General features: G+C 37.1%; 1 protein-coding gene across 1 annotated transcript in view; it reads right to left on the bottom strand.

Annotated features, from left to right (window-relative positions):
- Nucleotides 1-13,739, bottom strand: part of baiap2l1b (BAR/IMD domain containing adaptor protein 2 like 1b) — a 72,067-nt gene that overhangs the window by 14,270 nt on the left and 44,058 nt on the right. The window contains exons 7-11 of the mRNA XM_051106087.1: nt 12,953-13,105; nt 9,728-9,883; nt 9,529-9,634; nt 7,981-8,194; nt 1,468-1,527 (exon numbers count right to left, since the gene is read on the bottom strand). Coding sequence (XP_050962044.1) covers nt 1,468-1,527; nt 7,981-8,194; nt 9,529-9,634; nt 9,728-9,883; nt 12,953-13,105 — 689 coding nt within the window. The remainder of the gene's footprint in view (nt 1-1,467; nt 1,528-7,980; nt 8,195-9,528; nt 9,635-9,727; nt 9,884-12,952; nt 13,106-13,739) is intronic.

The following is a 13,739-nucleotide window of genomic DNA, read 5'->3' as shown; positions in this document are numbered from 1 at the left end:
CTACAGATCAAAAGTTTGCCGAACAAAGGTTTGGGTCAATAGGATATAAAATAACTGTTTTCTATTAGAATATGTTAAAACATAATTTCTTCCTGTGATGCATAGCTGAATTTTTAGCATCATTACTCCAGTCTTCAGTGTCACATGATCTTTCAGAAATCATAATAATATGATGATTTGCTGCTCAAGAAACATTTGTTTGTTTGATTGTTTTTTTCAGGATAATTTAATAAATAGAAAGTTAAGTAGAAAGTAGAAATCCTTTAAAACATTACAAAAACTTTTTCACTGCCACTTTTGATCAATTTAATATCATTGCTGAAAAAAAAAAATCTTACTGACTGCAATTTTTTGTGGCAGAATTGTTTTTGCAGCGTCAAATTACACAACTAACGTTATAAACTGTCAAGCGAAACATTTCTCTTTGTTTTTGGTTAAGTAATGGTTAACAATAAGGTTCCCACACTTTCTTTGCTGTTTCCACAATCTTTCTAAGACTTTTCCAAACACTTTAGCTGTAAATGTGTGTTTTTTTTTTTTTTAAGTACAGATTGTATTGTTTTATGACTTTTTATTTTATTTCTATAATTTCTATTGTGTATTTTTTTTTTTTTTTAGTACTTTTCCATTTCATTCATTTTCCATGACTTATCCAGTTCTGGAAACTACATGCAATACAAAGTTAATCAATGAGCTAGCACGCCACGTTAGATAGCTTGCATAATCAGCAAACTGTATTTGGTGCTCTCACTGTTAGTTGCAACACAAAAGGCTTTTGATCAGGCATTACAGGAACCCCTCAGGGTCCAAGCGGATAGAATTTCATTTGACATCACAAAGCATTAAGTCTTGTGCTTTTCAAGTAAACATTACATTAGCAGGTAGGTGCATGATCTGACCTCACGCACTTTGAATGACATCAGTGGGAAAGAGCACAAGGGATTAAAAGTCATGTAGAGCAGGCCTGGGTCAGTCTGGGTAAAGTCTATTTTGAATGTTTTACTTTCTACTGCCTTTGTGTCAATCAGAGAGTGTGCAAAATCTGCAGCTCTCAATATGTTTGTCAAACCACATCTTCAATCAACCATTAAAGCTGAAGTGAGTCATTTATCAATGATGATTTTCCTAAAAAGCCTAACACTGTGCATCAACCAATCATGTGAGTTTGGGGCGGGGCTAACTACTTGTCCAACCAATTGCAGTCTTTGGGTGTGTTCAGGAAACACCTGAAAACAATTCCTTCTGGCAATTCTAAAATGACACACTGTCAAGTTTATTTCCTGCTCTGTTGATCCATGCAATACATAAAATCTAATGTTTTTTTCAGATAAAGGATATAATAGTCTTAAAATAGGGCTTGACTGCTGTGAAGCTTGTGTTTCCTTCTCTTCAGAGGCACAGTGATCAGTATCAGAGCTAATCAGGACAACAAAGAACTGTGTTAGTGTGTGCGTGGTATCTGATTACCTGTTATTTACCGGTAGCTCTGTGTATGCGCGACAGTAAGATGATGGAAACCAGCCCCGCCTGTAAAAACACACACAGACAGACAGCACAAGTCAGTTAGATGGAAGAAACAAAAAGAGAGAGCGGATGCTTTTATCTAGGCCTGTTTAGGTGTTTACTGAACACAGTCTCGAGGTGTGGGACATAAAACACTGCATTTAAAAGCAATCTGAACATGGAGAGTTGCATTGCGTTCTCAGAAAGGAAATCCAAGCAGTCATCTGAACATGCAGCGGTGTGAGGTGACGGATGACATCAAATGCACACAGGACGGCCTGTCATTACTTCAAGCACAATGGCTGTGTTTGTGTTGGTGTGGCCGTTTTTCTCAGTATTTTATATTCTTGTATAATCCAAGGGAATGTGAATATTGATGGGAGCTTCGGTTCCTACAACCACCTCCACCCTTGGAAGGCAGGGGGAAAGTCAAATAACATCTCGTGTGGAGTTTTATGAAGACTCTGAACATGGCGGCACTACTCAATAACCCTGAAGAGCCTGACATATAAAATATTAAGTAGTCTGCGTATGCAAGTTGTAAGTTGAATTGTTCATATAGTATGATACAAGAGAACATGGAGCTCAAACAACTTAAATTTAGAGGCTCAAACTGAGACAAAAAAAAATGCATTCTGGTGCAGTTGCTGATATTAATATGCCAAAAAGGCAAAATATCAGTATAAATAATATCTGATAAAAATAGCTTCCAATAATATGTCTTGGTAAGATGATATTTAAAAGCAAAACAAATATCTTTATTGGATAAGCATCAAAACAAATCCCTACCATACTGCAACGCACCAAAGCAGTCAATAGAGTGCAATCAAGAATAACTTAACTTTACCAAACTGTAGACAAGCTTTAAAGGGGTCATCTGATGCCCATTTTCCACAAGCTGATATGATTCTTTAGGGTCTTAATGAAAAGTCTATAATATACTTTGGTTAAAAATTCTCAGTGGTTGTGTACAATGGTTTTTACCTTGCCAAAATCAGCTCTGCAAAAATCATCCTATTCTGGTCGAGGTTGCTTTAAATGTTAATGAGCTCTGCTCACCCCGCCCCTCTCTTCTCTCTGTGAAGTGACGAGCCTGTTTACTTCAGCTGCGTTTAGCCGCGTAACTTGCTAACTAACACATTATTAGGAAAGGCGATCGCAAAGATTCATATAAAAAACCTTATACTCACTTCTGCTGTAAGTGAAGCTGGATCACGAATGATTCGCGCGAACATAGACGGATATATGTAGATCGGGAGGCGCATTCCCTTCACAAACAAACGTAATCCACTGCATCTTCAGCAGCTCAGATGTCGGGAGTAAATGATGACCACTATGTTCATTATTACATCCAGCAACACAACACCGCAATCCCTCAGTTCTTGTCTAACTTACATCCCTGCTCCGGCATCAAAACATGGAGGTTGGAATGTCAATCAACTACCGTGGGAGTGGCCTCTGTGGGTGTGACGCCACAACGACAGGCATCTGAGAATGGCTCGATTTGAAAAAGGGGATATTAAATAAAGTTTACACACGCTTTTGGTCCATGAACTACATCTTGCCCAGGACGCGCGTAAGTTTGGCAAGGACTGGTTCCGGAATTAAATCACAGGCTGCTCTCATATATATTTTTTGTCCCGTTCAGCTTTGGTTATCACTGTGTCAGTCACTGCTATTTCGAGAATTAATCTAGCATAAATATGCGGATGTCATTCCTGAAACATTGCAGCATGTATGTGTACGAAAAATGAAAGTTTCATACAAATTCTGAATGGATTATAACCTACATAGTGCGCAAAGCACACTTCCTTTATCACTACTACAAAGCGTCACTCATCTTTGTTCATCGCAATCTCACAAAGTTCCCTTATAATCAATGCAGCTCTCTAAACTACACATCGCATGAGATGATTCACAAGCATGCAAAACTACACGTAAAATCTGATCCAGCGCTTTCAGATGTGAGTGAATTCTGACAAACTAAAACGTTTCTGATTGGCCATTACGTTCAAGAAATCAACATATGTCTGTAATTGGCTACATTGTTCAACGCTGCAAAACACGTTGGATAGTTTGTCAGATCTTCAACCTGGGCTTGGCTAAATGTCGCCCATATAATCTTGTAAACACAATAATTTTGGTCTTAAGTGAAAGCAAACAGCTGAGAAAGAAAACACATGATGTGTAACAGTATGTTGGATCCGGGCAGCTCTTAAAGTGACAGCAGTCTAATATTCCTGCTGTCTGTCATTCATGTTAATCAAACAACAAAAGAGAGAAAATCTCCTACTGCTCTCAACTACTTTGTAACTTTAATAAGAAAAAAAAAAACTATACGAAAGACAAACTCGTTGTGAATGACAAAAACTATGACGAAAATCGACTGACATTTTCGTCAACGAATATAAAAACGAAATGAAAATGATAGGGAGGGACGATTTGGGAAGAGATTCATTCAGAACGAATCTGCTGTGTGGTTAGGCAGTTAGATGTGTACATTTGAACTAGCATTTGCTGCATGTCTCATAAAACATTAAAAAAAATGTTAATATTTGGGAGTAAAAGAAGAACAGACATATGGATAAATTTGACAATGCAAAAGAGAACTCGATTTGGTCCGGTTTTCTGAGCGCAGACAACGAAGTAGCGCCTCGCACACACTGCACGAGTGCATCGCATTAATGAAATACACACAAAATGATGTTGAATTGTCCGTTTTGATGAGTTTTCACGAAAACACACTCACGAAAATCAGACATGCATCAGTACATTGTATCCGTGTATGCGGTTTTAAAGGGACTGCTAAATAAAAAAATTAATCATATTGTGATGTAAGATTTGATCATATCGCTCACCCCGAGCCTGACAGATCATATTTGATACATTTTGATTGTTTATAAATTAGAGGCCTTATAAATGTGCATTTTAAGTATGATGCAGTAGGTTTTGTAGTGTTAATGTTTTAAGGTTTCCCCTTATACAACAACAACAACAACAACAAAAAGGTTTTATAGCATCTCATCAGCTTTTACAGCTTTATAAGTTATAAAAAGAACTTTGTATCCTTGAAGAACTATACAACCAACACTTAAAACCCTATGCAGCAAAAAAAAACAAAAACATTTTTTTCCTTCACTAGTCAGTGGAATGTCTAAAAATCTGTACAACTAGTATATTTAGGCTGTTTTAAGCTCCAACCAATGGATTTCATAGTTGTATAAGAAATTAAATGCCACCCTTTAATAGGACATCTGAAGTAACAGGCTAAATAACCTACAAATTATACAAGATCAGGGAAACATCATTCACAGTCAGTAACTGCTGTAAAGTTTATGGTTGAAAGTGGAATTTACTACAAAAGCAATGCGTCAGTAGCTGTAGTGGTGAGGCTTTTAAGTTCCCATGAAATCAAAACTGGAGTTTTGTGGCCTTTAGTCCACATCTGTTAGCTTTGAGGTTATATATTTACATTCTAGTATCTTCCTAAATGAAGACCATGTTGAAATCCTTCTCTTCCAGGACAGCAGAGCAAACCTTTCATATTGCTTTCAATGTAGACTCTGCAAATCTCATGCCAAATCCCTCCACTTCTGCCCTCATGCTCCATGCGAAGCAATGTTAATATTTGTCTATCCATGCTTGGGTGTGCGTAACAGCACACTTTAAATCAACAGAGCAGAGGAGCAGTGACAGTGATCTTGTGGACATGGGCTGGAAAGTTTTACCAGTGATTTTAAGCCCATTTCCTGCTTGGCATTCAAGAACACGAGAGGACATTTTAATTGACCTCGCAAATGTATTATTAATAACCCCCGTCAATCAGCCTGAAGTTTTCTTTAAATAGAAGCACTCAGTCTGTCTGAACAGGTCAGCGTAGAGTTTTAAAATGCCTCATGTAGCAAATGGCGCTTGCGTGTAATTTGGCACATATTAATGGGTTGCTAGGTGACAAGTCCGACTTCATGTATCGTTCCCTATAGGATTCAAGACAAGTTTGATGTTGTTTTTAAAGCAGAACACCACCAACACACATAAACAACTAAGTGAGTCACACTACGGAGCCAAAAATGCACAGAGTGAGAAAATGGGTTGATTATTCCTTTAAAGATAAACTCAATTACAAGCCGCAATCACCGGGGTTCAAGTGCTTTAAAGCATTTAAGCACACAGAAAAAAAAGACATTATTTAGCACTTATTTTTGACAAATCCAGGTTGTTTACCACAGAAATATTATGTTTTTTTTAACATTTTATGACTGTTATAGCACCAGCTATGGGCCCATCTCCTTTAAACTTTGCATTCCAGTTTATAATCACCTGTTGCACGTGTTCACCAGGTTTCATGAAATTTTGAGTTTGCCTTCCTTTTAAGGCCCCTTTTCTAAACGACCTTGTTATAGCTTCCCAAAGAGTAAATTTCAAATTTGATAATTATTGACCAGAGTCCAGAGAATTGTACTGCAGTGTTTTTTTCTAGATTGAATGAAAAACCTAGGACTAGTTCGCAAAAGTAGGGTTTTTTACATTTTCTCATTATTTAAAAAAAACGGTTTGATTGACAGCAGTGGTTCCAGAGGCAAAGTTGTCCGGAATGAGGAGTGCCATCATATGATATGAATATTGCGCATATGTGGGGAAAACTGCGAAGTACAATAGTTTAAGCCCTTGAAAAATGCATTTTTTTTCTTTCAGATTTCTTACAGACCTTTAGGGCTGTGAGTCAAACAGGCCCAACTTCCTGCACTGGCTCCAATCGGGCAAAAAACATAGGACTAGTTTGCAAAAGTAGGGTTTGTTACATCTCAATCATTTAACAAATGATCTGATTGACAGCAGTGGTTCTAGAGGTAAAGTTGTCTGAAGTTGTCCGAAGTTCTGTCATATGATACAAATATCACACGTATGTGTGGAAAACCATGCAATGTACAATCATTTACGACCGTGAAAAATGCGATATTGCCCCCCAGTGGCTGATTTATTTAAAATTTTCTCTTAGACCCTTGGGGCCGTGAGTCAAACAGGCCTATTGAATTACGTTCCCATTGGCCTCCGTTAACCTTGTCTAATAGGTGCTCAAACTTCATCAGCCAGTGGCGGCCATGTTTCTTTTAGATACGCAAATGTCCTTATAGACACTTGACACTTAGACACTTTGAACCATGAACAGGTATAGCCAATTTTACCTTTTTTTTCCCTCTTAAAGCACCACTAAGTGGCCAAGCTCTGCAATATTTCTCCTGTGACTTTAGATTGGGCTTTTGCATATGTGCTGAGAGTTTGGCGAAGATATCTCATTCTGTTCAGGAGTTACAGGCATTCTACTAAAAGTGACCCCACCCATTTCGAATGTTTTGCCGTTCTATTGCGATGGTGAGTTGGTTTGGTTCTGATCAGGCAAAAACCTAGTTTTTGGGGACTAGTTCGGAAAAGTACGTTTTTCAAAAAATCTGAAAAACCTGAAAATTTTGCCATTTTTGCATTTTATCCGGCGTGAGCCAAGGATTTCAATGACATAAGACACTTGAGCCTGCAACTGACAGTTTAGGAGTTATGAGCGATTTCGTACTTTTGATCGCTGTACCGCCCCCGTCAGGCCGATTGGGGCGAGCCTTTGTCACATTGTAGGTGGTGTGAGTACTACCATCCCTCCAAGTTTCAAGTCTCTACGACATATGGTTTTGTCTGCACGATCAGTTTTACGTGGAGATCGCTGATCCTTGGCCACTCTAACAATTACAAGACTTTCAGTGCTACGCGCTTGAACCCCTAATGAGCTAGGATTCACAGTTTGAATTGTAATTTTACTACTTGTCTTCATCCTTAAAACTCTATTCCAACTTCAACTTCTGACTTGACTTCTGTGACAAACTTATTGATGGCTCTGAATGCATTCAGAGCACACCCTGTCTGTTTATCCATCTGGTAGCATTCTCTCAAACCAACAACATCAGTTTTTGGCAGGAGCGACGGCATTTTCAGATCGTTTTCTCTGCCATAACTGTGTTATTCTGATTACGTCTCCTCCACCTGCTGAAAGTCCTCAGGTCCTTAGGGGGATTGTGTTTTGCATCTCAGATAAGCTGCGGCCCCGTCTGCTCTCTTGAAACAGGGCTTCATGTGGCTTTGACTGACACCGCAGTGAACTGGGTTTCTTCAGCACAGCTGGTTTGCAGACTGGCACCAGCAGCTGTGCACACATAAATGCTCTCCACATCCTGAGCCACTTCGGGACATCTGAGATGGACTGACTGGCTAATGTTCACTAGCCAAACAACTTCACCTGCACATCGTTCTTTAAGCTGGATGATTAATCATATTGTGTTTTTAATTACGATTTTGGCTTCCAACAATGATCACAGATAATTTGGTTGTAAAGCTAAATTATTATTATTAAACTCACTATCAAAGTCTTCATGAACCAGCTCTAGTGTAAAAAGCTCACATAAGTGAGGCATGCTAACAAGCTCCACTCACTGTCTGTTTTTCTGCAGCTCTCCGTACATCCAGCCGTCCCTCTCGTCAGGAATCAGCAGTGTGATAATGTCTCCTTCTTCAAAGCTCAGCAGCGTGCTGTTGTTTCCAGACTTGTGGGGGAAAATGGTGCGCACTTTGGGTCGTTTGTCTATGTGATTGAGGCCAGTGGCCATCGACACAGACCTAGACAATCCACTGTCTTCATTGCTGTATTCTGGAAGGGAAAAGACAGATAATATGTCTCTCAAGGTCCTCAGAGCTTCATTTTTAATTATATAAATGAGTATAAAAGTTGCAAATTTGACATATCGAACAACAGTTCTCTGAATTTTTTTTTTTTTTTTTTTTTTTTTTTTTTTTTGTTTAACACTTATGTGACATTTCAAAGTCAAACAGGATATTCAACAAGAACAAAATATTTTATTCACCAAGAACTGACTGGACTGTAAAACATTCAGCATATCAACACATCAAAAACAATGCTGTAATTTTTAACAAAAATTAAGCGATTATTAAAAATAAAGCTGAAATAAAAAATTAAATATTTAAAAATTGAAAATCAGAAATGATTTTTAAAATAAAACTATTAATAATAAAAACAAATACAATAAAATAATGCTAACAAAATGAAACAAAACTAAATTACAAATATTTTCAAACAATAACAAAATGACAAAAATCACATAAAATGACTTGAAAATAAAATAGAGTTAAAAATATTAATAAATACTATAATAGTGTATAAATAACAGTAAAAAAAATACCAATCCCAAAAGGTCTACTATTCTATATTTTATATTATTAGTCTATTATTCTATATATCTACATTACCAGTCAAAAGTTTTTGAACAGTAAGATTTTTAATGTTTTTTTAAAGTCTCTTTAAAAAAAAAAAAGTACAGTAACAACAGTACATTTTTAACCATTTTTACTACTTAAATTAACTGTTTTCTATCTGAACACATTTTAAAATATATATATTTTCAAAGCTGAATTTTCAGCATCATTACTCAGTGTCACATGATCCTTCAGAAATCATTCTAATATGCTGATTTGCTGATCAAGAAACATATACATTTTTTCAGAAATAAATTTTAGAAATTAATACTTTTATTTAGCAAGGATGCTTCAAATTGATCAAAAGTAATGATACAGACATGTATGTAATGTAATTTTTTAAAAGATTTCTATTTCAGATAAATGCTGTTCTTCTGAACTTTCTATTCATAAAAAAAAACTGAAAAAAAAAAAAAAAAATTCTACTCAGCTGTTTTCAACTTAATAATAATAAATGTTTCTTGAGCAGCAAATCAGAATATCAGAACGATTTCTGAAGGATCATGTGACTGATGCAAAAAATTTGGCTTTGAGATCAAAGGAATAAATTACATAAATAGTTATTTTAAATAATACAAATATTTCAAAATGTTACTGTTTTGTTGTATTTTGGATCAAATAAATGCAGGCTTTGTGAGCAGAAGAGACTTATTTAAAATCTTACTGTTCAAAAAAATAAATAAATAAAATACGTATATATAAAGGTAATACCAGGCTCTCTCTCCTCTCTCCTGGAGGGCTCTTGATTGAACATGTTGGCCAGGGGACTGGTCTGAGGTGGTGCTGGAGGTGCTGGAATCACTGCGTCTGAGTTGAACTGTACAAGTATAGAAAAAAGCCGGTAAGAAATCATAAACATGACAGGCTTTCTGTACACATCGTGTAGTGTAGGAGCTGGTGTCCTCCTCACCTTGTTGTGGCGCTGGAAGGCTGGAGATGCCTGTGGAGTGTTGGACACTGGAGTGCGTAGACCTTCAATCATGGACAACACACTATCGGGGACATTGGTAGCATCACCGCATTTGTCCTGCCAGGTGGTCAGGCTCTCCGTCACAAGCTCTCGAGCCTTCAAAAACATAAAAAGGTATTAGATGCAAGAGTTTAATTGCTGACAGAGCACAAGAACATGTGTAATCACGAAGGTCTCCCTCTCTCGTGATGAGGTTTGAAGCAGTGTGCATTTTTCCTCACCCATTTTTTCAGGGACACTGGTTCTGGAAGTATTTTTTCCATATTTTTTTTTTCATAGGGGTTTAAGAAAAGCCTTCATTAAAGTGTTATAGGCCATGAATCAAGCCAACCAGTTATGATGTGAACTGTGGCATTGCAAACTTTGAAGCAAAAATTTACTTGAAATTTGGACAAAAAGCCAAAGGTACAAAACTCTGTATTTACAGCTTTAATGAGGGAACCAACTACATCCCATGAAGCATTCACATTATTGACTAATTAAAATTGTGGAAAAAAATAAAACCATCACTTGTTGATTATACAGTGTTTATAGAAACAATACATTTAGTTTATTGCAAAGTAAGTTCATTTGCAAAATATACTACATCAATAGTTGCATTTGCGACTGAAAACTACTCGGTGCGACTGAAAAAATATTTAGGAGCAGCAGTGCGACTGACCCGATCAGCATATTTGTGTTTGCGCTGAGGGGAGCTTCAAAGGTTTCTACATGTTTTTGCAACGTTGAGTAATATATCACAGACATATCTCACCAATCCTTTCATAAACAAAGTGTAGAGAGAGTGTAAAGAGATTCATTGTGCAGTGTAGAGAGATTTGTTATTATAATGTAAAAACATTTTATTGACAGATCATGATCGAAGATGAGTGGCAGCTTTTAATGATTTTTAAGGGAGTTTGTAAATGAGATACTGATTTAATACAACAGTTAAACAAGATGTTAATATTAAGTGACTTACATTATCTGACTGTAACACTATTGCCTGATTTGATGATTTCGTCATCAAAAATGGTTAGAAACAAGTCACAACTGAGCCGCTGTCCATCTCTATTCAAACACAGTGGTGTTTCGTTTATGAATGAACATGTGTTTTCAAACAAATCTAGTGAGTCAATGATTTAATTTCCCATTCATAAAGCCAGTCACTTACTTTATTGCTGAATAAATCAGCCATTCAAACGAATCAAATGAATGAATGATTCAGTAATTAAATCAGCAATCTTGCCACCACTTACTGGCAGTTTTAGTTTCATTTTTAAAGTATCTTCTCAGTTATTTAAATCATTGAATATTTCTATATTCAAAATGTTATATTTAAAACATTAATCTCAACATGAATTTATGAATTTGACTGCACTCATGCCACCTCTGAGCCTCATTAAACAAATGAAAATACACCTACAAGCCACTTTTGTCTTCTTCTGTGCCACTTCTGTAGTACAAATTCATTTTGTTAATTAGTGATGGGTCGTTCTTGAACGATTCGTTTATTTTGAACAAATCTTTAATGTGACTCGGGACGAACGAGTCGTCTCAGGGAGTGATTCGTTCAGTCTTGCATGCGCAACATCCTATTGGGGTCTGTACCGGTATTAGTTCACCTGTTTCGAGTCCTCGGGTTTTTGGAGTCATTCGTTCACCTTATGGGGCTGTCACGTGATGAACGAACGACTCGAGAGATGAACTAATCAATTCTCAGACTGCACAGGTTAAGCTTATTAGGCTGTCACGTGATTAACGAACTACTCAAACCTGAAAACTTGTCAGATAAGAGGTGAGGTGAGCTAATCATAGACTAAAGACCCAGGTAAACAATGAATGAATCTTTTCTGTTTCTTATAGCATTATAGTTTTGTCTTGTTTGTAGTGTGATCAACGTTTGTGTAAGCAGTAGATGTGTTAGGGAGGTAACACGTAACATTTTAATTATATTTTTGACTCGAAAAAAAGATTTGTTCATTCTGCTGAACGAGACTCAAAGGTCTGAGTCAGTCACTATTGTTAATACTGATTTCATTTGATTAGTAACTTATTCTTATTCTACTTGTTCTTATTCTGTTGTTTTAATTAGAAATTGTAAAAATTTTACATTTTAAGTCACTTAGGAGTCAAATATCACCTTGTAATGGGAAGGCTAATTTTTTTATCTGATTTTTTGATTATTGATTGGAAGGTGCTCCTAAAATTTTGACAGTGCTCCTAATTTTTTTCAGAAAACTATTGAAGTCAAAGGCTACCAGCAACTGTTTTTCTTTGTGTTCAAAAGAAGAAAAAAAAAAATCATACAGGTTTGCAACAACTTGAGGGTAAGTAAAAGACACAATTTTAATTTTTGGGTGAGTGATGAGTGATTTCTTTTCTTTGACCATGTGCCATTAAAAATCCATCCAACTTTCAAGTGTGTACTGAAAATAACTGACAGACAGACTTAAACTTGCATGGACAGTATATTTTTGGTTGTTCTTGATAAGAATGGGCTTTAAAGGGCTCTACATGATCCCAGCCAAGGGACAAGGGTCTTATCTAGCGAAACTTAAATTTGTTTTCTTAAATTAATACAAATTTATATATTTTTTAACCACAAATGCTTGTCTTGCACTAGCTCTACGATGCGCAACTTCACGCATTACGTAATCACGTTGGAAATTAGTTCTTCGTCTCTGTACTCCAGTTAAAAAAGGTAGGGTAGGGCAAAAAACTCCATCTCATTTTCTACTCCAACTTCCAAATTGTCCCACATTGCGGTTTTACCTTTTTTGTAATGGGAGTTTGACTTTCTTTCCACGTTCGCTTTGTAAACACTGGGTTGGTACTTCCGCCTACATCACACATGACCTTTCCAATGTGATTACATAATGTGTGAAGTCGAGCTAGTGCAAGACTGATCTTTAAGCAAGGTAAGACCCTTATTCCTCAGCTGGGATCATATAGAGCCCTTTTGAGACCTTCAATCCATTGATCCCCATTGAAGTCCACTATATGGAGAAAAATCCTGGAATGTTTTCCTCAAAAAACGTTAATTTCTTTTTAACTGAAGAAAAGACTATTTACTCCTTTAATAGTAATTACACCATCTTTGTTTAAAGAAAACAAACATGAAAACGTATCAAACATGGCTGTAACACTCCGTGGGCGTAACATGCGTTAACTAAGGTAACAAACCTTTTCATGGAAAGCAGAGATCTGGAAGGAGAAGGTGCAGTGCTTGTCCACCAGGAAGCAGAAGCGCCTCTTTTCCTCCAGAAGAGCCTCCCGGCAGCCGTCAGCGATGAACTTCTGCATGTCCATCTGACGGTGAGTGAGAGTCTCAAGACACTGCAGTGAGCATAAGAAGAAGAATGTCACAGACTCTTATCAGCTGTCTGATAAGTAGCGCATTCGTGGTTTTGTGAAAATGACATCACTTTTTTGGTGTGAACTTATATAAAGGAACAAAGTAACCCATGAGATTAAATGTCAGACGGTGTGATAGAAGCAAACGTCAATGGAGCTGCATGTATATCTCCAGATAGTCAGACCTTTGTCTATCAGTTGGCAAGCTGTTCATCATGTACAATGAATGATAATGCTTCAAGATCACAGTACAGTCTCATCTGTCAGCTTTTATAATTATGACGTCAACGTGGAATTACAGAGGGAAAGGCCTGACAGCTACAGACTGAAATTTGAGTTGTTAACTCGACAAGTTTGAATGTTAAACTTGAGGCTACTGCTGATTTACACTGAATAAGGACTGGACTTTTGGTCCGTTCCTCACTTTGTGGTTTCGTTGCGCCTCGCATGTTAAGTATGTGGCTTGTGGAAGCGGTTGCATGCAGGTGTATTCAAATGGACACACCCTCACGTTGGCATAATGCAGGTGACGTAAGAGAGCATTCATCTCAGATCTCCGCTCCTCACAGATGACACTGTGATCTCACTGATGAATGAAAGCCAAAGAACGCACCAC

Source organism: Labeo rohita, chromosome 3 (assembly GCF_022985175.1).
Source record: "Labeo rohita strain BAU-BD-2019 chromosome 3, IGBB_LRoh.1.0, whole genome shotgun sequence".
NCBI lineage: Eukaryota > Metazoa > Chordata > Actinopteri > Cypriniformes > Cyprinidae > Labeo > Labeo rohita.
The sequence above is the reverse complement of the archived record's forward strand: the minus strand, read 5'-3'. Positions and strand labels throughout refer to the sequence as shown.